General features: G+C 40.6%; 1 protein-coding gene across 6 annotated transcripts in view; it reads right to left on the bottom strand.

Moving 5' to 3' along the window:
• Window positions 1-24,699, bottom strand: part of LOC306913674 (ELAV-like protein 2) — a 46,955-nt gene that overhangs the window by 12,183 nt on the left and 10,073 nt on the right. For 3 of the 6 annotated variants that reach the window (XM_079490478.1, XM_079490479.1, XM_079490477.1), the window contains exons 2-5: window positions 17,019-17,109; window positions 13,052-13,295; window positions 8,389-8,442; window positions 4,298-4,401 (exon numbers count right to left, since the gene is read on the bottom strand). In XM_079490478.1, coding sequence (XP_079346604.1) covers window positions 4,298-4,401; window positions 8,389-8,442; window positions 13,052-13,295; window positions 17,019-17,093 — 477 coding nt within the window. In that variant the 5' untranslated portion in view covers window positions 17,094-17,109. The remainder of the gene's footprint in view (window positions 1-4,297; window positions 4,402-8,388; window positions 8,443-13,051; window positions 13,296-17,018; window positions 17,110-24,699) is intronic. The other 3 variants (XM_079490480.1, XM_079490482.1, XM_079490481.1) reach the window with 3 other exon arrangements.

The raw sequence follows: 24,699 nt of genomic DNA, 5'->3' as shown, positions 1-24,699 counted from the left end.
CCATCAGGTCCCACCGTCCACGAAAAAGGTAGTCCAGAAATCATACGTCAGGCTGCTTTGGCAACCAGGGGCAGTCTTCATGATTCTCATGAAGGCAATCTCGCATGAATGTGAAAAGTGTGGCATCACAGTGCGCCGAGTGCAGTGATGTGTGTGTAACTTCGGTATTCACGACAATTCACGATGCTGGGTTCATGTTATTATTTTCTCACAATTTGTTATTAAAATGTGTCCACATCCAGGAACATCATGAATATTATGATTAATTTAAAATTCCTCAGACAAACTAGAACATACTCTATGGCATCTTTTATAAATCAAATACAAGAATGTTCCAGGTTATGTATACTCCTGGTGTCACACATCAATAATAGTAGCTCTACAAACTTACAATTTGACGCATTAGATAAGCTATTTTCAGGCTTCATTTTTGTAGTCTGTAAGGCAAGACCAGTGGTATTCATCTGGTCCTTAGAGTGTTCTATTACCAATAAGACACCTGAGGGTGAGAAGCAACCTCGCCCTTTAGTGTACGCATCCGCCTGGGTGAGCAGACTATGGGCGAGCGCTGGCACTTTGGAATGGGGGGTCAGATCAACATATCCGCCTGGGTGACAGCAGACTGCTGGGCGAGCACTGGCGCTTTTGCATGGGGGTCAGATCAACATATGGAATTAATTCTGTACTGGCCATATGGAGCGTGTCTTGCGTGTACAGGGTTTGATGAAGTCAGATCAACATATGGAATGTCAGAACAGGTCAGCTCCATATATGGAGATCTAAGGGTGGCAGCGGGGGCAGTACCTTGAGTGTACAGGGTTTGATGAGGGCCCAGGTAGGGCCGGGCCTTAATTTTCAGGCCTGTTGAGAACTCTAGTTTTCACCGGCTGCCGGGCGCGGCTGCACTAATACTTTGGAGCAGGCCTGTCTAGAGTTTGAATGGACAGGTATCAGTCAAAAGGGAGACATCGAAGAGGAAGGATGGATGGGGGAAGGATCAACATATGGAATGTCAGAACAGGTTCTGACATATCCATATATGGAGATCTAAGGGTTTGAGGTCAGATGTAGAGTTGCTGGCCAATATTGATGACATCAGGGATCTCCATATATGGACTTAATTGCGACAGCAGGTCGCATTTACTATGACCTCAGGGATCTACATCACTGATGATGTCATGAGACCTGGGCACCATATATGGGGGCTGGCACCATATATGGATTTTAAGTGATACACTGACTGAAGAAAACGCCCCAAAACAATGCATGGTTTTGAGCTGCGGGGAGACATGCCACTCCAGATTAAAAACAAACTGTATACAGTGTACTTTTGTATTCACAATGGTACCGATAAAGCCTAATTCATATAGTACAACAGTGTTGCACTTGCATGCCCATCAAAAAATCACACCCGTGTGAACCGAGGGTGCCAGCCCGGTTCTGGCGACTCGCCCCGTATCCGAAAGTGTCGAGAACTGACACCTCTCTCTCTCTCGCTCTCTCATTGCAACACTCTCTCTCTCTCTCTCCCTCTGTTTCTAGCACAACAGCACCACTTTTGCCCCTACTGGTACTCTAAACATCGGGACATAGTCACATAGGTTAGGATATAGGGACATTGCTGTTCCTTGGAGTGGTTGCACCACTCCAAAAAAAAAAAGGTACTCAAAGAGCATCACAATTCCTATTCACCAATTTGAATTGATAAACTGTCCTGTTACTCAACTACTCTCCTCTGTCTTCACTCTTCACATATAAAATCAAAATTTAAGAGCCTAATTTCACAAACTAGAGCTGTTGCACCGCCAATCCGACCAATATGTCCGAGTCATAGTGTCGAGGGCTTTGACAGATTTGTGCCCATATATGGAGATCTCTGTATCCGTCTGTCTAGTCGTGCCCAAATATGGACTGGGCAGCAGGCACCACACTCCCTCGAGTCATCGATGCACACGCCAAGTTTTAAGTTATTGTTATTTTTCAAGTTTAATGTTTCTGATGTCTTGATGTATGTTGTTTTTGATGTCCTTTATATTTTCTAACCTGTATAGCACTTTGTAACTTTATGTTTAGAAAGGTATATAAGGTGGTATATAAATAAAATTCATTCATTCATTAAGTTGTTCGATCCCATATATGCACATGGGCAATATGGGCATAGCGGTCGGATCTATGGCTTTGGACAACGGGTTTACCATATATGCCTATGGGAATATCATCTGTGTCATAGTGATATGCTTATATGGGCTTATCAGGTTTACTTATGGTTATGTCAAGAGTTAACAACATGGCCGTGGTCCTGACTATATATGGGTTTGTTGATGGTTCTGTCTGAGTGATGTGGCTGTGGTCATTTTAATATAGGATGGGAGTCAATGGGATCTGGATAATTGTCGCTTTTAGCTAAATACTGTTCCAAGGGGAGCTTAAAATGTTTTAACTTTGCATTAAAAATGTACCATCATAAATGGTCCATAAAAAATAATAAATGGTCCATAGGAAAATCCATGTATAGCACTATTATATAGGTATATATATATATATATATATATATATATATATATATATATAGGTTGGCAGTGGAAAAACGATACAAGAATGCAAAAAATGTCACTTCAAAGTAACAAATTAGTCTTTCTCCATAGACCAATGTGTCAACATTTCTTTCTAGAGCTATAATGTTTTTTAGAAGGGGTGTTCTGGCAGCCTACTGCACTGGGCTGGAGCCCAACCATAAATCAACATTTGTCCATAAACACAGACGAGTAATAGAAAACAGAGGGGGACCAGATAGTCATCTACCAGGTACTGTGGATCAATACATCATTACACCCCTGAGTAGTCATAAATTCATTTTCCTCATTGCACCACCACCCTTTCCCAGAGACACCGTGCAGACATGTAGACTCTACAGCGCAACACATGCATAAAAACATGCACGCACACAGACACGGCCAGCCTACAGTTGAGTCAACGGGGGAAAGTACTTGTGTTGCAAACTGAGCGTGTGCGTGCGTGAGGACAGCGCCAGGGTCTGCTGCATCTTGCAATTCCCTGTGCCTGGTGGCTGCAGGTTCGCGTGACAGGGACGTCTATTATCTGGAGAGTGCACCGCGGCCGCATTTAATTACAGTGTCAGGCCTGCTAAATGGTCCTACGCCAGGCCCCTCTCCGCAATCTCGCCCGATGGATTGTATCAATAAAATTCACTTGCTTTAATTAAACCTCCAAATAGGATTCTTTTCGGTGCTCCCCGATCGATGAGACCCCCACTCTCCGCCCCTCTCTCACCTTCCCCTAGTCCTGTCCTGAAGCAAAAGCATACAAGGTGAAAGTGAAAAAGCTAAAGCTCCCTCCCTCCGCACAGCCTTCTCTGCCATTCCCCATCCCTCCCTGCCTCACCTTCACACTTCATTTGATGCTAATACTTGCAAAGTATATTCCTCTAGCTCAATGGGGTTTATTTGCACTTCTAACAGAGCAGCTGGAGAATTTGGTGATGTGATGTAGGAAAAAAAGGGAAAGAAAATGCTCCCATGTTCCACTTTCAGAGGTGTGAGGAGAAGAAGCAGGAGGATAAAGCTTTGTGCCACGTTTGATTTGTGCACGGAAAACCAAGTGAGTTCACAACATTCCACACAGTACCCCTTCAAAATAATAAAGCTTGCAATACACGACTTGGCACCAATCACAATCAGCATATTTACTAACAAAAATTTGAATTTCTGTTATTTTTGTAACTCTCTCTTGCCTACATTTCCGAGAGATCAGACCAATGCCGTGTACGGCCCCACTGGAAGATCACATCCAATAATCTGAGATGAACCGTTCCTCCCAGGTCCTGCAACACTGTATGAAGCAAATTAGCTTTTCCACCAGCACACCACAGTCCATGCACTGTCTGATGAATGCTAATGGCCGCCACCTCCCTGTACCGGCATCATACATATGGGGGAGCCACTCCATAGCACACGCAACCATAGAAACAGTTCTGCTCTACTTGAGGCCCAGACAAAGCTGCCTGTGCCCAGATTAACAATAGGCTGCCATGCCTCTCTCTCAGTTCTGCTCCCCTCACAGTGCTTTGACTTCAAGCCAGAGAGCTATAATAGTAGGCCTTTTTGCAGCTGTTGTTAACGGAAACAGATTTAATTGGCTTCATATTTAATTGGCTTCAATGTCATCGATGCAGATTGCCCCTCGATTTATTGGTCTAAAAAGAAATCTTGGCATAAGGACAGAATGAAATGGCAACCTATTTTTACATATTTTTACAATTTCATTTAGGTCATCTTACCTTGATGGTTTTGGTTTGAAGTCTCAGGCCGTTTAAGGTATTGATGGCTTTTTCTGCATCTTTCGGGTCCACGTAATTCACAAATCCATACCCTAGGCTCTGCCCTGCAATCAAGACAAGATGTATTCAAAATTGTGCATAACCAGGGGCATAATACATATATTCTGGATATGCAAACAATATATAGCCTATATTAGGAGGACGTGAACTGTAACTAAGTAAAACATGTTCCACAATGACGTTAACTGAAATTATTTTTATTTTGAAAAGGTATACTCTTTGTCAAGTGAAGAATTAACGTCTTTAACCCTGACATTCCCCATTTTGTAGATGACATTTTTCAATTGTTCCTATTTTCTTTGAAAATGTATCTACAAGCTCACAACGCAATTTAAAAAAAAAGGAGGTTAAGCACTCCACATGTTGAATGTTAAGGTGCGTTCAGACTTGGACGGTTAGAGCGGCGCGATTACATACAAAGTCAATGCAAAGACGATAGTTGCGCGAGCGGCGCGAACGTTCGCGGCACGACCTGGCGCAGCACAAACTGGACGAACCGAGGCGAATATATATATATATATATATATATATATATATATATATATATATATATATTCAGGTCTGAACGCAGCTGTAGGGTTGACGACAGAGTACAGCAACTTGCAATGGGCCTGGTCTATAAGATTCCCTACACCACCAAGATACCCATGTACCTGTCAAAATACTTCCTTAATGTCAACAAAGTCTACAGTCTCAACACCAGAGGGAGTTCAACAAACTATGTGCAACCCAGATTCGGCTCAAACAACGAAATAAATTAATTGGATTAATTTCGCTCCTATGCTACTAAAATGTGGAACGCCCTACAAACAGCCAGACATGTGAATCCGTCGACACCTTCAATACCACCCTCAAAGGGCACCTACGGACGACTGCAATTCTATACAGGACCCCTAAATAAATACATCAGAAAGTCTGATTTCCCACCCCTTATCTTTTTACCCCCTTTTTTACTTTCTTTATATGATGATTTCCTGTTTCCTGTTCCTGTGTGTATTTGTACGTCTATAAATGTTCTGATGAATTGAAAATGGTGGACCCTGTGACTTTATCATGGTTTTGTCCACAAAGTAGCAGTTTTTGTATTGACTTTCGTTTGAAATGTACCCATTCTACATACTGTGAAATACATTTTTTAATCAATCAATTTAAACTCTGAGTCCAAGAATACACAAGGTCACAAGGCTGCCTCAAGCAACTTCAGAACCAGAACCTAGCCATCTCTTTGACAAATATCTTAAATTACCAATGGCAGGCAATTCGTCTGGTTTCACACTGACTCACATCTCTGACAGCGCAGCGGCTGTGTCTCAGTGTGTTCCCCAAACCCCCTCCTGCAGCCGTTTATCTCCAAGACGTACAATAGATTGACACCCACTCTTATGTGCACACAGGCAATTCAATTTCCTCCGCCCACATCACTGGGCCTCCATGCAATTCTGCTGCAGGTCAAGTTCACAAGCAACTTCAGCAAATTAACATCTAAGCTACTTCAATGAAATAAAAACTTTCTATTAGATCGGGTGAAAATATTTTCATATTCCCGTAGTAGCATATGGAAGCAAAATTACTCCAAGGCACCGTGTTCACTTCACAAAAAAAAAGAAGAAAAAAAAAAGAAGAGGGGAAACTAATGTCAACATTGATTAACCAATTATTTGCACAGGATGATTTATTAAAGGCGGGGGTGGCTGAGCATCAGCTTCAGCTATGGTTTTAATGTATCAACAGTCGGCTCCTATGGACCATGCCACAGCCATCTTACCATATAAGTTAATGGCAAGGTGCTAACAAGGTGCAACTTCCATTGGCAGCCCATTCATCCAAACAAAAAAGTCCTATCTGATTGTATTACACAACGTCAAACTCATCAACATTGCAGCTGTACGAAAAGCTTGAATTATCCTCTTTCTATCCTCAAAGTGTTTGTTTCATAAAAATTCACTGTAGACATATTATGAGCTACTTTCTGTCCTTGCAGGTGATTCTTTTTCTAAGTGTTGCAGTTTGGAAGTGCTCATTAGATATCACTCAACTGTCCTGTGTACCATGCTGTTTTGAATTAGCACATAATGCAAGAGGCAGCAGGACATTGCTTTACTGAAAACAAGTGCTTCCAAACTCTGATGGAAACATGGCCGCGGTCTGCAAATGGGCAATAGACTCGCCCTTGAGGGCTTAAATGTTATATGCTTAAATTCATATTTAGAAAATGTTTCAGATGTCAAAAATGCCTGAGATGATAGAATGATGATGGATGATGATGGTCATGGAAGGGGAACGTTCTGAAAGCTTCATGGGCAACTTCAAAATCTAAAAAAATGACCTCTCAGACATGCTAGTGTTAAGTGTGTGGATTTTACAAATTGAACCAATTAAAAGTATCAACAAGAACTTAAATAACGACATTAGATTTATTGGAACAAATGTCTGCCCGAAAAACTTATGTCTAAAATGGTTTTAGACATAAGGTTTCCATCTGACAGCAACAAAATAATACTATAAAGGGACTTGTAGCTTTGGCAGCAAATAGGTGGCCTGAATGTATACATATTAACTTATTTCTGGCTCACACCACCATGAGGCAGCGGTCTCATGGGTCCCTTAGCTGTGACGAGGAACAGTTCATAAACTTACATTCACCTTAGGCCTACATCTCAGGGAGTGCTATAGAAGAAAGACGCAGAGCCTTTGAAATGAGCTGGTGAAATCACGCTTTTTGTTAATGCCTGGAGGTCAAACAAAGCCTGAGTGTGTGTAGACAGGCATGTGTTGAGGTGGGGGATGTGAAATGGCAATTATGTGGCTCCTGTGGAACACTTCAATCTCTGCTACTTCAGTGGTCTTTGATAAAACCAAGACTCATAGGACATCTGCCTAGAATATGAGATATGAACTGACTCCCTATGTGCATGGCTGCCAGAATGGAGGGTGGGATAACAGACTCCCGTCATGCCCACACACATATTCATTAGTGTAGATTTTCGTCTTACACAAACATTAAATTCCCATCGACAATGAATGGAGAATTTACGTCATGTGGACGAGCAAAGCAGCTATATTTGCCTGCACAAAAATGTAATTCCCATTGACAATGGAGAATTTACGCCATGATGTTCAATGATAAGAGCGCCCCTCTCTTCACATGGGTGTGATTTTTAAGGAGCGCTAGCCCCTTCTATAAACATCTTTTGTCCCCACACGTCTCAAGATTTGCCATTTACAATGGAGAAATTACGTCAGAATTCCACTAAATATGGCGTAAATTAAACATCAAAACATTAAACGCCATTGACATTGAAGGGAAAATTTACACCATATGTAAATGAGAAAATCAGCTAACCAATCACAGGCAACAGGCATTCTGATTGGCCAGTATGAGATGATGACAAACATTGAACTAAAAACAAACATTAAACCTGTATATAGGAGGGGCTTATATACAGATTTTTAGAATCTGATCTCAGGTCAAAATGAGTTAAATGAATACTTTTTGAAACGTCTATGGGAAAAATGAACGGGGAATTCTCTTCCGGGCCTGTCGTCGGGGGCGGGACTGCGACGCTCTATAATCATTCATTAATCGCAATTGAGGCAAAACTTTGAAATAAACGTGATACAGATTTTAATTAATATCACCCAGCCCCAACATGGATGCTAGTTGAAGTTAAGGACACTGCCACAGGGCTAGGCTAAACAGAAGCAACACACCATAACTGAAAATGAGTCAGTAACTCATCCACAGGCCTAAATGACACTGATCTTTTGATAAAGACAGAAGCAAGGCTGATGAGTTAGACTGCAAATATGTTATTTTCATAGTGATTATTCAATCCAGTACCTTTTAAATTAATTTAATCAAGAAGCATTTTAATTAGATTTTTTTTATTCTTAATATTTGTGTCTATGACATGTCCCAAAATAGGGATCAATATTTAGCTTGCCTATGACATGCCCGAACATAAGGATGAATATGAGCAATTATGTTGTTGATTGATTTTTATAATGATTAAATTGATTAAGTTTCATACTTTGATTAACTGTTGCAGCCTTAGCGCCCTGTAGAAATTGTAGATCTTGGCCCTCTAAAACAAAAAGAAAGGCAATCATTGGCATCTCGATTAACCACGTAAGCCCCATTTTCCCCCAGTTGGGAGCAGACTTGATCTCTGGTTTCATCCATATTTTGCTCAAAAGGAGCAAAATATGGATGAAACCAGAGATCAAGTCTGCTCCCAACTTCACGCCACATGTGAACGCCCCTTAAATTGCTATTAAAAAACACTCGTGGTAAATGGTGCATTTATATACCGTAGCGCCTTTATCCAAGGCGCTTTACATAAATTGTGCATCAATTCACCCATTCACACACACATTCATACACCAATGGTGGCGGAAACCATGCAAGGCACCAACCAGCACATCAGGAGCAATGTGGGGTTCAGTGTCTTGCTCAAGGACACTTCGACACTAACTCTGGGGGAGCCTGGGTTCGAACAGGCAACCTTGCGGTTACCATCCAGCCACTCTACCCCTGAGCCACCACCGCCCTACACTCGTGTGAAGTGAGGGGCATCTCACTTCTTTAAAACATTGTACTCAAACATTAAAGATGGAGTGTCGTGATTTTTGTACTCTGTTTTGTATGTGTCTATGGAGTTAACATTACTCTAATAGACCCCCAGGTGTGGTTAGAATATTAAATATGTCTTCCTTGAGTATTTTTGGTTTCTTCCTGAAAGCTGAAAACCTTTGAGTGAAAAGGCCTAATCGAAATACACCAGATAGTGACATCACAATATCATTATCGGCCCGGGCCGTATCCTGTTTTTTGGGTTGCCGTTTGTTAAACAAACATTAAAAGTGCATAGACTTGTCTGCTATAGGACATTATTTCTGAAAGCCATATATTGGAGGGGCTAGGCGCACCTTAAAAAATATGAAATATACAGATTTCAAGTCCTTGAACACTTCCATTTGGTTCCAAACACTTCAATTATTTAGGCTACGGTTTTCACACTTCACACGTACTGTTAAATATGCAGCCCATCAAGTATGTTTATGTTCAACCACCCAAGTGAGTTGTGCCAAACAGATTTCTGAAAAATATTACTACATCTCAACCCATTTCATATAATGATCAGCTTTTCTAGCATGCATCACTTCACAATGCCATTTCCTGCATGGAATCATTACATGCCACACAACATGGCTTGGCCTGTAAGCCTACAACTTCAACACAAGAAAGTGTGTGTGTGTGTGTGTGTGGGGGGGGGGGGGGGGCACACACACACACACACACACACACACACACACACACACACACAGAGGCCTTGTACACATATGTCGGACGGACATGCTCTGTTCCGTCCGTGTTTCATGGCCGCCTCAATGCTTTTCCAATAGAAGTCACGTGGTTTGACCAAACCCCTCCCCCCATCAAACACAAGTGTTTGGCCAAACCACCATGTACTTCTTTGTACGACAATTAACAAAACTAGCAGATCTACAAGCTCAAAACATGAGCAAATTGTGAGCTGTAGCTATGTTTTTTTTTGGGGGGGGGGGGGGGATTAGGGTTGCCATGGTTGGTCTATACTACTTTTAAATTCTGATACTAGCCAATATAAATAGGAAGTGAATGCATTTAATTAAATCTGACCAGAAGCAGGGATAAATATAATTGAATGACCCCCAACAAATCCAACCACGTGAAAGCAGAGGTGATGCACTCCCAACTGCTTGCTCCTTTAAACTGTGCAACACAACACTATTGCCAAAGTTGATCTGAACTTCTAAACGTACTTTTTATATTTTAAATAATAGCAACTACACTGTTAACATCAGAAAGCCTCATTAAAGATAATGTGATGCAGTCCAACATAAGGAAGATGGACATGAAATGCATTTATCTAAAAATACTCCACATTTTTAGGCATGGGTAAAGCCATTAGTAGGTGCAGTGCTTCTGCCAAGCACGCACAAGACAGCCTCTCATGAATAGTGGTCAGCTATATGTAAGCATTGTGAAATATTTAACATTATGAATATTTCAGAGACAGGAGGTGGTTCTGTGCACATCTTTTATGTTCACTTAATGAAGGCAGTCAAACCCTTGGGTATCAAAACATCATTAAAATGATCTATAATTACAAAAGGAGTAGAGTCAATTCAAGACCAGCTTCTCTCTCACACAAGTCACTGGGGAGAATCAGCCTCCTACCCGGCAGCCTCCATTCACGGTGAACGATCAGTTCACTACACAGTGGCTCTGGCAATTTCAGAGCAAATATGCAAATGACAGAAGCTTATTCATTCTCAACCAAGAAAAAAGGCTAAGGAGGCTGAAGTCCCTGACAGAGGGACTGAGGGAGTTCTAAAGAGCAGATGGAGGAAGGTCTAGGCAACCTTGACAAACTCAGCACGCAGTTAAGAATCCAGCAGCCTCAGCCATTATCTAACCGCTCACGTCCGAGAGGCCATGTCAGCATGTGCCTCCATGCCGGCTGCACGCCACTCTCCTTTAAAAAGTAATCTTATAAAGTCTTCTACCTAAATATGCAATGTGACTCCAGATAGTACTTTTGAGGTCCTCCCAGTCTGCAAGTACAATAATAACAAAAACTAACATCCACTCTCTCCAAAGAAACCCTACACACCAGGCACCAGTACACACACTTAGGGGTGTGCTGAAATATCGATATGGCGATATATATCGATACGTCCTCCCGCGATAAATAATCGATATTGATTATTCAAATATCGATATTAAAATGAATTAAAAAAAACTCTATTAATTTAGTGTTTGAGTGGTGCAACCACTATAGACAGCTATGTCTGGGTCCCTCTGTGTCCAAGCACGAAAATAGCATTTTTTCAGTTCCAAGTATTTTGTAGTTGCAGATATCGTGATATATCGTTGATGAAATTTCATACAATATATTGATATATCGCACATATCGCAATATATTGAATATCGTGATATTATCGTTATCGAGGGCCTAATATCGCAATATATATCGTATCGTGAGGTACCCATATCGTCCCACCCCTACACACACTACATATTAATCCAGTGATATTTAACAATTAAATCAGCCCTTAATGGCCCAACTCATTCTGGCCTGCTGCTGGGTCGTTTTCATAATGGTGGAAACATTTACACAGTGGCATCTAATTATAACATTTGAGACTTCGTTTGCCTCACCAAATATGAGCCTGATTTAAAAGTTTAAGGCTTCTGACTTCAATTCATTGAGGGTAAAAAGTTCCATAATTCATGACGGTAGAAAAAGAGATTAACACCATCCAAAGAGATCATCTATATGGATGTAGGGAAACTCACATGTGTGCCTGCATAAATAGAGCAAAGCGTATGCCTTAATGGGTAATACAGTTGGTAGAACCCGAGTGATAACATTTTAGTGAACAAATATTGATGCAGACATTTGTGGGGACACTTGTATTAGTGTGCCTGGGTTCTACAATTTACAATTTAGGCATTTAGCAGACGCTCTTAATCCAGAGCGACTTACATTAAGCAATAACAAAAGCATGGCATACATCACTAGTGTAAAGATAGCCTGGCTCCAGCCCTGAATCGCTAGCCACGCCCATTAAGAAAATATGTTCTGGCGATTCAGGTCTGGAGTCTCTCTGCCTACGGCTGCGTCAGTGTCGTTCGGAAATCCGATCGTAGCAGCTGATTCACCTGATTGGCCATCAGCCCCGTCACTCAACAGCGTTAGACAACAAACATGGCTGCCCCCACTGCGGTAACTCACGACCGTATCAATCTGGCTATTAAATCGACGTATGATAAATAGTTTCTTTACAGACACGAGAGGTTTTATAAACATCATCATCCGACATATTTTACCGCTTTTGTTTACATGCTAGTAGCGCTCGTTGGTTTGGTTAGCAAACAGGTTAGCCATAGCCACATGATTGACAACAACGTCATCTGCTTTCCTACTATTCTGATTGGTTGGTATGAATTAATCACTGAAGACTGCCGCTTTGACGATAAACTGCTGACGATAAACTGCTGCCGTGGGGAGGGCTTTCAGTCTGAATAATAACGAAATGAGATTCAGACTGAATGTCAGGCTAGTGTAAAGAGGTTCTTTGAATACAAACTAAACACCAACAATGATTGGTATTATGTGCAAAATATACAGCAAGTAGATAGTGTCTTAAAATAAGTTATATATAAAATAAAAAATTAAAGATGGAGTGCCACAATTTTTCCAGTTTTTCATGTGTCTATGAGGTGACAGTACTTCATTAGACACCCTGGAGTCGTTTTTATGTGCAATGGTGTATTCACTTTGTATTTATGTAAAAAAGTATACCTCCTTATATAACAATAATACCTGATGATCATGTTTTAGGGTGGAAAAAAATCACGGCACGCCATCTTTAAGATCACACTCGTGTGAAGTGAGTGGCGCCCTTATCATACATCATCACATTCCGGCCAATCACTTTTGGCGTCCTCACTTTTTATCCTCACATTCCGTGCTCAGCCAATCAAATCATCACTATGGGATACACACAAACACACAACACTGGGAATAGGAGGGGGCGGCTAGCGCCCCTCAAAAAGAGTTAAGATGCAGATCGTATCTTAAGAGCCTCACAATTAGTCAGTGATAGAAATGGAAAGAGCCAGTGTGTTTGTCTGCATGTTACCTGTTATTTTGTCTCGAACTAGTTTACAGGACTCAATTTCGCCGATGCTCCCGAACAAGCTCTTCAGCTCCTCCTGGGTCATGTTCTGAGGCAGATAGTTGACTATCAAGTTGGTTTTACTGTCTTCTATGCTCCCTGACTCTACAGGAGAGGAGCAGTTGTTTGAGATTGTAGAGGGGCCGTTGCTTGTGTTGTTGCAAGTAGGCCCATTAGACAGCTGTGTTTCCATGGCAGCAATTACCTGCTAAAGAGACAAATAAAAAAGTCAGTTTGGCCGAACCCAAGACAAAACTCACTCAAAGAGATGCTCACTCACACTCCGTTAAGAAAAGGACGCTCTTCAAACATGTTGCTGATTCAGCCTATGATGAATTGTCATCGATCGAAATGCAAAAGCTTAAATAAAATTGCAACCTTGTATTTTTATTTTGTTATTGTTCCGCTTTGCAACGCATAATGCATTGCAAAGTGTTGTGAGCTTGTAGATCTGCCATTTACTTTTATGTTTTACAATTAAGATGTTGCCACTAATGGCATGCCCAAAATAGGGACACCAAGCTGGTTAAAGGGATAGTTCCACCCAAAAAATTACTTTAACTATTGATTACTCACTCCATGGAGGCTTGAATTCATGGATATACATTTTGGAGGGGCGCTAGCCCCTCCTATATTCAACTATAGTGTAGATTTTCATCTTACAAACAATAAATTCCCATCGAGTCTCGACAATGAATGGAGAATTTACATTCATTACGTGATTTATTTATGTGAATGAGCAAATCGGCTATTTTTGTCCTACACAAAGATTAAATTCCCATTGACAATGAATGGATGATGTACGATGAAGAGCGCCCCTCAATTCACACGGGAGTGATTTTTGTTGTTTTAAACCAATGATTTGAAGACAAAGGACACTCTGTGTCTATAGGGAACCACTGCTGTCATCGGCTTAGGAATGCAACAAAAAAACAGCCATGAATTCAAGTCTCCATGGGGTGAGTAGAAAGTAATCTTTTGGGTGAGTCGGTGGGTTTCATAAATATTTAACCAATAAGTATTAACAAGAGCTTGTGACTAAATTGGAACAAACGGTTTTGGACTTCCAGTACAAGGTTTCTGCCCGACAACAACAATACCAAGGGCACTAATGGGAATGGATATCTCAACAGGCATATTATTAGGCAAAAACAACAACTTGTAAGTAAGGGATAATGTATGGCTGAGTGGTGGTCATTGTTTATAGATAAATCACAGACAGGCTGATTAAGCACCGACGCGAAGCGGAGGTGGTTAATCACCCTGAAGGTGCTTTATATTCCATTCTGGACGGGAACCCCTTTTGGTGTTTTAACTAAGCATTATGTTATACTTTAGCTATTGAAAAATAGCAGATCTACAAGCTCATACTACTACAAGCTCGTAGCGCGCCACTCGGTGGCGCGCTACGAGCTTGTAGTAAAAATCGTAAAAATGCGGCACAAAACTTTGAATATATATTATTTCAGAGCGAACATTTTTTGATTTCGACGTCAGGCCTAAATGGGATATATAAACAATGACCACTCAGCCATACATTATCCCGCTTATTACACGGCTACTTAATACATAAATTAATAAATTGACCCAAAACACAACAAAACCAGGTATTTCCTTGCTTGGTAATGAAAGTGGCCGGCGTCTGCCCAGCTACAGCACAGTCGGAAAACAAGGAAGTGAGTTGATCAAATAGAATCCATTTCCGGGTACTCAATTTCTGGCTCAAATGTTTTCAAAAACATTTTTGAGTGCAATTTTTAGCTGTAAATGACATTGCTTTGTGTGTGTTTACATGGCTGTCATGTTGGAAACAGCAGTAAATCAGCGGGGGGGGGCAGCAGGTGCTCCGAGGGTTTGATTAGGCATCGGTCTGTTATAGAGCGGAGTGGTCATTATCCAGAAATAACAGACCGCTGAATTTAGCGATTGACCAATCAGAATCAAGCATTCAACCAAGCCAGGTAAAAAGCCACAATAACTTATAAATGTTCAGAATAATAGCTGCACTGCTCAACTGTTAAAAAAATTATAATCACACTCATCTAAAGTGGGGGCGCAGCGAGGACAGTATTTATTATAAATACTGTCCTCGCTGCGCCCCCACTTTAGATGAGCCAGATGACGTCTGACGGTATTTACTGCCATAAAGAAACATTTAAGTCCATAGACTCGGCTAGCAAAAACATACATCATAACTGCCCTAAACAAACATTAAAGTCCATAGACATGACTGGCAAAAAATTACATCATAACCCATTTAGGCCTGACGTCGAAATTAAAAAAATGTCTTCTAAATGATGACAATTTTCTGGAAAAACCTCATGTTTCTGTATCAGTGGTGCTCAATATTTCATGTCAAGGATCCCAAAAATGATATGTAATTGGCCACCGACCACCATCTGAAAATATGTTGTTCCAGGAACCTCTCAGAAGCAAATATTTGAGTTAAATAATATATATTCAAAGATTTGAGCCACATTTACAAGATTTTTCAAAAATAGCAGACCTACAAGCTCGTAGAGCGGCACTCGTGCCGCGCTATGATCTTGTAGATCTGCCATTTTTCAATAGATAAAGTGTAACAATGCTTAAAACACCAAAAGGGGTTCCCGCCCAGTATGGGCTGAACAAACATTGAAGTCCATAGACTTGGCTGGGGATGGGACATTTATAATTGGGCTCTAACCAACATTAAAGGTCCATAGACTTGGCTGGCCTATGACGTAATTTCAGAAAGCCATGCATTGCCAACGCTGGGCAAGACCTACGCTGTAGAGTGTATCATTTTTTGGGGGCGGAAGTTGCAGGGTTTTGACGGAAATACTGCTCAAGGAAATGACGGATCTGACAGATGTTCCGGCCCGACACTTCCGCCGATACACTCTCTGCCTTAGGTTGTGACCAGGCTTTTCTCTTTGCAGATGAGTAAGGCTGGGACTGAGGCTATGCATTGCCTCTCAAAAAAGAAAAAAGTGCACTCGAACCCCTTGGTGTTTTAAGCATTATTTTATAATTTAGCTATTGAAGTGCATGGCACTTCAATAGATCTGATATTTTTGAAAAATTGTGAAAATGAGGCGCAAATCTTTGAATATATATTCTTTCAGAGCAAATGTTTTGAACTCAAATCTTTGCTTCTGGGGAGTTCCTGGAACTACATATTTTCAGATGTTGGTCCCAATTACTTGGGGGGTCCTTGATATGTAGGAGAAAACTACACACCAGTAGAAATTAGGCGTATGCACAGGTGCATAGGCCAGTGGACATCAATGAAAACAATAAGGTACACCCGCACACTGTGTATTTGCTCGGTACATGAGTATTGTCTTATTTAATGAAGCAACGTTTCGGTCCCTCCGGACCTTCCTCAGGCAGGTCCTTGACATGAAAATGTTTGAGAATGACAGACATAGGAAAAATAGGTTTTTCCGAAAACTGAAAAATGTAGAAGACATTTGTAGAATCGTCCTCAGGTCTAAATGGATTATAAACAATAATCTCTCTGAAGGTTAGCTGTTGCAACATTTCATTCAGCAACTGATCTATAGTCAAAAATCAAAGCCACCTTCAGTACACTGGTACTGAACATGCCTGGAACAGTACGGCAGTCCTATGTTGTGAGGCAACAAGCAGCGGGTTCATGTATGAAGACACATCCTTTCTTAACATATTATCCAGTGATGTGCAGATGTATGTCAGTTTAGTCAAACACCGCTATCAATATTGTAATTGTTAAGTTAAAATGACATTATTCAGTCAATATCAGCAGCAGTCTGACATGTTTAGACCATACCAATATACAGGGAGTCACGTATCATATGAACAACATGGGGGTTTCAATAATTTGATTCATACAAAATGTGTCTGAGAGTGCTAGAATCATTGGTATGACCTAGTGGCCAAATTAATTCAAGAAAGAAATGCCACAGACCCCAGTCCAAGCCGGTTCAGCCGCCCACGAACCACTTCTGAGAAGAGAAGCCACATCGCACAGTCTGACTGCCATGTTAGTTTGGAGTTGTCTGCAAAAGAGGACACAAAAAGTGCTTCATGTTAGATCAACAAGAACAGTGATGCACAGTGAACAGTCAGTGGTGATAACATGTCATTGTTGGAAGGGAGGGACTCAGTGGGCTGATTGTATGTTTTGGCTGTCCATATATGCAGATTGGGTTAAACCAGGGAGAGGCAAAAGGCAACGTTTCACTCAGTTACAAGTCAGCTTGGGCGAGGAACAAACAGCAGAACCAAGGGATGTATAAATATTCGGTCAAGAATGGAAACAGCCATCTAGTGTCTACAGGAATGAGCACAATAAGCATGGAAAGGCAATTTAAAAAAAAGTAGATGGACGCTTCGCAGAAAGGTGTACTGAAATCACAAATCAGAACGTTCGCTCACATCTAGCAGATGGAGCCGTTGCTTGAGCTAGTGCACACCGGCACACCCTGCAAGTGCTAACCAAGTTGGCACTTAAATATTTCAAAAGATCTGAACAAGCAAGATCTATAAATATTACCCAGAGGTCATGACACACAGCTTTGCCTCCAAAAGACAAACAATGAAAATGTATTTAATTTCTTTAACACTGGCAAGCTGTGAGCTGACACCTTATGACAAGAACATTCTGTCTACTAGTGGCTACTTTGCCTTAAACTCATTACCAATAAGTTAACAAGCATCTAATTTTCCAAATCCATGCAGTCAGGTTAATATGGACACACACACACACACACACACACACACACCCCCCCAAGAAAAAAGCATCTTCGTGTGTGTTATAATGTGTGTGTAATCATAATCAAGAGTCATCAGAAAAACACCATAACAGTTAAGTAGACTGCACAACGAAACGTTTTCTTGGTTTAGGCACGCTTGATATCATAGCTACAAATTGTTCCAATATTAGGGGTAATAAGAGGTGAATACACCCATGAATGGTTGCAACCCACGCCTCTAAGTGAAAAGGCACAAGCAAAGAGAAATGTTGCCACTGGCAACAGTCTGACATTGAAATCCATAGTTGTTTGAAAGGTGGTGTACTTTATTTATAAGCTTTGATTTATACTACATTAGTTTTGGTATTTGTAACCCTTGGGATTGTCATTTTTGCCTGGACTTAAATACGCCATTTTCACTACATTCTCTCACCAAACTGCTTCCCACAAATTATTTGAACATGACAGTGTACACATGAGAAACTAAAAAGGATTAGCCCAGGCGCAGAGACAGATTTTTATACCACTTAAAGGTGACCATACATTTTTTTTATTGTTGTATTCCTACATGTCTCTAGCCCTATTTTGGGCAGGAACCCCTTTTTGGTGTTTTCAGCATTATGTTATACTTTTAGCTATTGAAAAATAGCAGATCTGCTATTTTTGAAAAATCGTGAAAATGTGGTGCAAGTCTTTGAATATGTATTCCTTCAGAGAGAACATTTTTAACTCAAATCTTTGCTTCTGTGAGATCCCTGGAACAACATATTTTCAGATGGGGGTCGGCGGCCAATTACATACAATTCTGGGGCTCCTTGACATGAAATAGTTTGAGAACAACTGATATAGAAACATACGTTTTTCTGAAAACTATCATGATTTAGAAGACATTTGTACCAGTTATTTGTGACCACACCATAGACAACATATATAAGGCAACATTTTCCAAATGTCATTGTGCTTTAAGTAGCATGAGACGTGTCAAACTAGGGGGTTTTCGTGATTATGAATCCTAGCCTAAATTCGGCCATAGCCACTTAAGGCTTATGTGTGACCTCATCACATTTGTGATGACAGGTATGGCTGTTTTTAGCCCAAGGAGAATAAAAAAATATTAAAATAAGTGGTACCAATTCATGAAAATATCAGTGTTGGCCCCTGCACTAGATGACCGCGATACTCTTCTGGTTATGACTCACTTAAACCGTCTATTCTTAGTCAAATTGACCCAAGTTAGAACTGTACTTGTACTGCCCGCCCCTCCCCAAATGTACAGCAAATGTCTTTCCACAAAAATAGCCAATCTACAAGCACACAACAATGCGTTGTGACTCGTGAACTTGTAGATCTGCTTTGGTGAATATTCCCCCTAGAATATGCATGCTTGGGTTCAAGTGGTAAGCAACTTGAAATGGCTCCTTATTTCTAGTTACATACATTGACATTTTCTATGTTTTTTTCCTGTACAGTGATTCTCTCTCCTGCAAGACCTCAATACAATTCCTGCATTTCAGAACCCTTCTGACAGCTGTCTCCACTCATGTCTGGTGCATCCCTCCTCAATAGGTGCTTTTTCATTACGTTTCAGGAAGCGTATGTTCATTAAGTCAAAAAAAGAAAAGCTTATTGACGGTCGTTTCCATCCACTGATAATGCGACTCATGGTAGATATAGAATAAGTTAATGAAATAAGCAGTAGGTGGCACTATTTTGCCAGTACAGTGAGTCGCATGCAATTTTACATTTATTTAACTTCGACATTCTTTTAGGCTATACAAAAATATAATACACGGACTGCCTGGTTGGCGATTGGGCTAGTTTTTGTAACCAATGAGTCCTCTGACTCCTCGGAATTTAATTTACTATTAAACTAGCACTATAAAGCGCTGGTAAGACTAGATTGAAGTTCATCGAACCCTAAATTTTAAGTTAATTAAGGGACATTCAACTTCAAGCCCATAGGCCTACCCGTGAAAGAGAAGAACTACATGAAACATATAGGCTATGTGATTGCATAAACATCACAGGAATAACTTGGAAGTCAGAATAAATGATGCCGCCTATTATAGATAATAAATGATAGCCTATAGGCGATGCCTCGACAGACCTTTTCACCTTGATGAATAAGTAAAGTAATCCACGTCCACGATCACGCAATTCACACCATTGATTGATGCGCTTTGTGCGTGCTCTCTCATTTAAACGTGTTGGTTTCTTATGCAATGAATATAATAATAGATGAAGCATGCATGGATCGAATAGCCTGCATGGACCAGGCAGGTCATCTAAAAGTTTAAAATAGATTGACATTATAGCGTTGTGTGTGTGTGCGTGCGTGCGTGCTTTGCATCCATACAGTATAGATCCAGATATCAAAATGATCAACTCGGGAGGATTCAGACTTCAGATGGGATCTTTGAACACACTACACGATTATTGGACGGGTAGTGAATTGGGACCTTATATGTATCGACAACATCACTCCCTCCCTAGCCACCCACCCGCCGTTCACTCCACTGCCTCCCCATCGGTTTTTTATTTTAATTTCCAACTGTTCAAATATAATGAGTTCAATGCTTAAAACTTTTCCGCAAGTGTTTCCATACCCAATTTGCACATTTCCTTTTTTTCGATACAGGCCAAAATCCACACCCTGCCAGCGCAAAAGTGTTTTTGCATTCGCATTTCGAGGTCTTTCCATTCCATTTATTCGCAACAGCCTTATTGCTTTATGAAAACACACCTAATGTCTTGCATGATCTGACTAACATACAACAGTCTGGTGGTTACATAATATTACATTATGCTTATAAACATGTGGTTGCTTAACACACAATATAAAGATAAAGTAATTAGTCAAGCAAACCTAACGTTGAAACTAAAGGCAGCCAGCAGAAAGCCAGCAGAAAGAACGGAGGGCTTCAGGATGTGATTTGATCAGCATACTTTTTCCCCCGCAATACATTCAGGATGCTCAAGACAGTACAGGCATATAGGGCTGTCACGATAATTGCGAAATCTTAGCGATTTAATTGTGTTTGTTTTGCATTGAACATTGGAAGCATATGAATAAAAATAGATTTGTTTGCCTAGAAATCAAAAAATCACAACCGTGTGAAGTGAGGGGCTAATATATTAACGTCTAACTCATGTTGATTACGTGATGTAATGGTGATATAAAACAAACGGTACCAACACAAACATTAAATGCCATTAACAATAAAGAGACAATATGATGTAATGAGGCACATTATGACGTAAATTTTCCCTTCATTGTCAATGGCTTTTACAAAACATTGAACATTGAACTAAAGACAAACATTAAACCTGTGTATAGGAGGGGCTGGTGCCCCTCAAAAATACAAAGAAATTACTGACAGATTCATTTTATAGTTTAAAAAAAGGTAAACATAGGGGAAATATCTGATCTACAAGCTTACAACGTGTTGTAAGCTTGTAGATCTGCCATTTCTGCTTTTTTATGTACAACATTTTTTTGGAATATGGAAACAATGACGATGACAAAATTGCAATTATCTAATTGTGACAGGCCTGCGTATGTACTTAACACTTAATTAACACTAAGTGTCCCATTGAATAGCTACTCTTAAAACGCCATTTGAAAATGCCAACCTCTACTTTTCTTTTTGCAAAATGTAACTGATTAAACACTAGAATGATTGTTTGTTGGCACGAGGACTGGCCACCACAGTCTGCACAAATTTCATACAGAAATCCCAGTCTACTCTGCATAGATATTATATTTTACGAACTAAGCATTTCAACCTTCTTAAAGCTCATGGACAACCAACAAACCAAATGTTTCACGACAAACTATGTCAAATGAATCCCTTTAACCCATTTCGACCGAGACCAGATTCTACAAATGTCTTCTGAATCATGACAGTTTTCTGAAAAACTGTTTCTGTGATCAAACATTATTATTTTTGGTGAGTCAGGGACCCACCAAAAATATATGTAATTTGCCGCCGACCCCCATCTGAATATATGTTGTTCCAGGGAGTCGGGACCCCCCAGAAGCAAAGTTATGAGTTTAAAACGTTCGCTCTTAAAGAATATATAGATTTACGCCACATTTTCACGATTTTTCAAAATAGCAGACCTATGAGCTTGTAGATCTGCTATTTTTCAACAGCTAAAGCATAACATAATGCTTAAAACACCAAAAGGAGTTCCCGCCCAAAATGGGTTAAGTCCACTGAAGTAGCCCAAAATGTCATCCATGCAATGTCAAACCACTACCGAAACATTTCTGAGCCGGATTTGCTTTCAACGTGAGCATGCTGTGTCCTTCCTGATAGTGCCAAGTACAGTCTACACATAAACTCAAAATAGTGCTGCATGCGTTCAAGTCAGGCAATGACGTAGGCTTGAACTTCACAGCTCAGATAATCTCTCCCGCTGCTCTTCCCATCTGTTATTTTCCTCCTAGTCTAAAACAGGTAACGTTAAAGACTGCAAAACAGGTCTGCTTTGCTGCTACTTGCACTCGGCAACTCTCGATAGCCCAGTTATGATGAAAAACAAAAGCATATCAAATTCAGCCAAATTATAATTGAAATCATACAGTACTAGACTCCACCTAACCCTAACCGCAAGCACGGGAGCAGCGCATGTTCGACCGCATGTCCGACCGCATGTCCGACCGCTGTATCCACATGTCTAACCTGCGTGTGCATCCCGCGGTCCTCCCTCACTTGCATATTATGCAAGCACTCCATTTAATCTACAGTATAATAAATGCAGTGGATAACAATACAAACATGTAAAAGCTTGCTTCCATCTCCTTTTCAGTATCACCTTCCATTTTAAGTACAAAGTACAAACATTGGCCCTTATCCCGCTGCAGACAATGCCACAAGGCAGAAATATTTCATTAGATAAACACTTGGAAACGGAGGCTTGGCATGAAGCCTCTGCCCAAAAAAAAAAATCCAGTGAAGGCTTTCAGTATTTGGAGGCAGCCAACCAGCCAGCAGCCTTCATCAGTGCTGGCATTTCAGTGCGGAGCATCTTGTTCCCCTGGAGGCCTTGCCTTGCGGTTTTCATCAGAAAACAGCCCCAGTTAAAGATCATGAGGTTATTTTGTCCCCCTCCCCCCACTCCCGTCAGTGCTAGGATAAACCCATCCTCCTCCACACCACACTACAGTTTTACCCCACTGAGCAATGGCTCCCTTTAAGAGTCATTAAAGTGTAGCATGTTTAGTTAACTGGTACTCACACATCCCACTGCATTCGCACACAGATTGAGCAAGAGAGAGGGAAGAGGGGGGGGACTTAACACGCAATGCTACTATGAAAAGAACCTGATGGAATGCCAGAAGGATACCCAATTTAAATGTCTTTGGTTAAATAAAGAGAATGAATGCTTTTGACTTCTAGCACACCCGTCAATATTTTATAACCATCTGCTAGTCTGCTTCAATGCCACTGCATACAGAATGCTGTACAATTGCTAGGTATGTTCTCAGAGTCCAAGTGCTACATTGATTTATCCATACGTCGTGCACTGTAGCTAAATTCTTTGTGATCTGTGCTTTAACCAAAGGCCTTCCTCCATTTTAGGATGCCATTAGGAGTGGCAGGTTTTGCCTCGGCCACTCAATGATTTGTCCTTGGTGGTGACCAGGGTTTGTTCTTGGAAGTAAGACTTGTTGACAGTTGAAATTCAACTGAAAGAATGCCAATAAATACAACTGAGGGAAAACAACAAAAGCCATTTTGATTTGTAATCCTACTGTGCTAGACAAATGGTAAATGTACAGACATGCCGTTAAAAGAAGAATTCTGTCAAAAAAACAAGCACTGCTTCAGATTTAATGTGTAACAAATCCCTGACACATGTAGCATGCAACAAGGAATAATAAAGACCTCCCTCAGTAATTCAACAGTACATAAATGAATGAGGTGTGATTAAAGCAACTGCCACAGGACTCGGGAGACTCTAGTCAAAGGTTTGACATCTTGTTTTCAATTAATGGCACTGGTGCCATCAATAAAATAAATGCTTTCAACAAAATATGCAGCTAGTACACCAACGAACATGAGCACCTAGCATACTTGTGAATATAGATTGGTTTCATTTTTCTCCAAATTGTTGGGACTGTTATGGCCCGTTAACTGGAATATTTGAGCAGCTGGCATAAACAAAGTGCAAGATCCATGTGCATGTGTTGTGGCATGCAAGTCTTCGATCTGAAATATAGTAGACAACTAGTATATTTGATTGGAGCCAACTAAATCAATTTCACTGAATAAACACCTGAACTGTTTAACTGCATAAAAATAATTTGGAATAAGATTGTAAATAAAAACTGGATCTCCATTTTCAAACTATCACAAGAGAGTGTAAGGGTAGTCCAACCAGTGTATCCCGCTTAATTTAGTGTAATAGAATTTAGTGTGATAGAATTAATCTATGTCATATTGATTATTTTTCAGTTTTTGGATAGGAGAGTGTAAACATGTTTGGCTGTCAGATCAGACTTTTTCCAGATTAGCTAATTCCCACAACTATTACGGTAACGGACAATACGACAGGTCCCCTATAAATATGCTGTTATGACATGAGTATTTAGAGCTCTCCGTCAGAACTACACCAACCCAGCTACAGAGTGGACAATCTGCAGACACAGCAACAATCATGGCCTGTCTGTCCTTGTAAAATATGGCCCACCACACACACACAGTGACTGAAAACAGTCTTGACATCGCACAGCATTTTATACTAAGGCATATACTATATGCCTGAAGTTGAACATCCATCTCCAGCAGAGAGGAATGCAATATGCAAATGATCTAAACTGAATGCAAATGAACTAAACAGAAAACCAGTGTAGTTTGTGTCCAAGTAGTTGACACATGCATGCCC

This window comes from Electrona antarctica, assembly GCF_951216825.1.
Source record: "Electrona antarctica genome assembly, chromosome: 21".
NCBI lineage: Eukaryota > Metazoa > Chordata > Actinopteri > Myctophiformes > Myctophidae > Electrona > Electrona antarctica.
The sequence above is the reverse complement of the archived record's forward strand: the minus strand, read 5'-3'. Positions and strand labels throughout refer to the sequence as shown.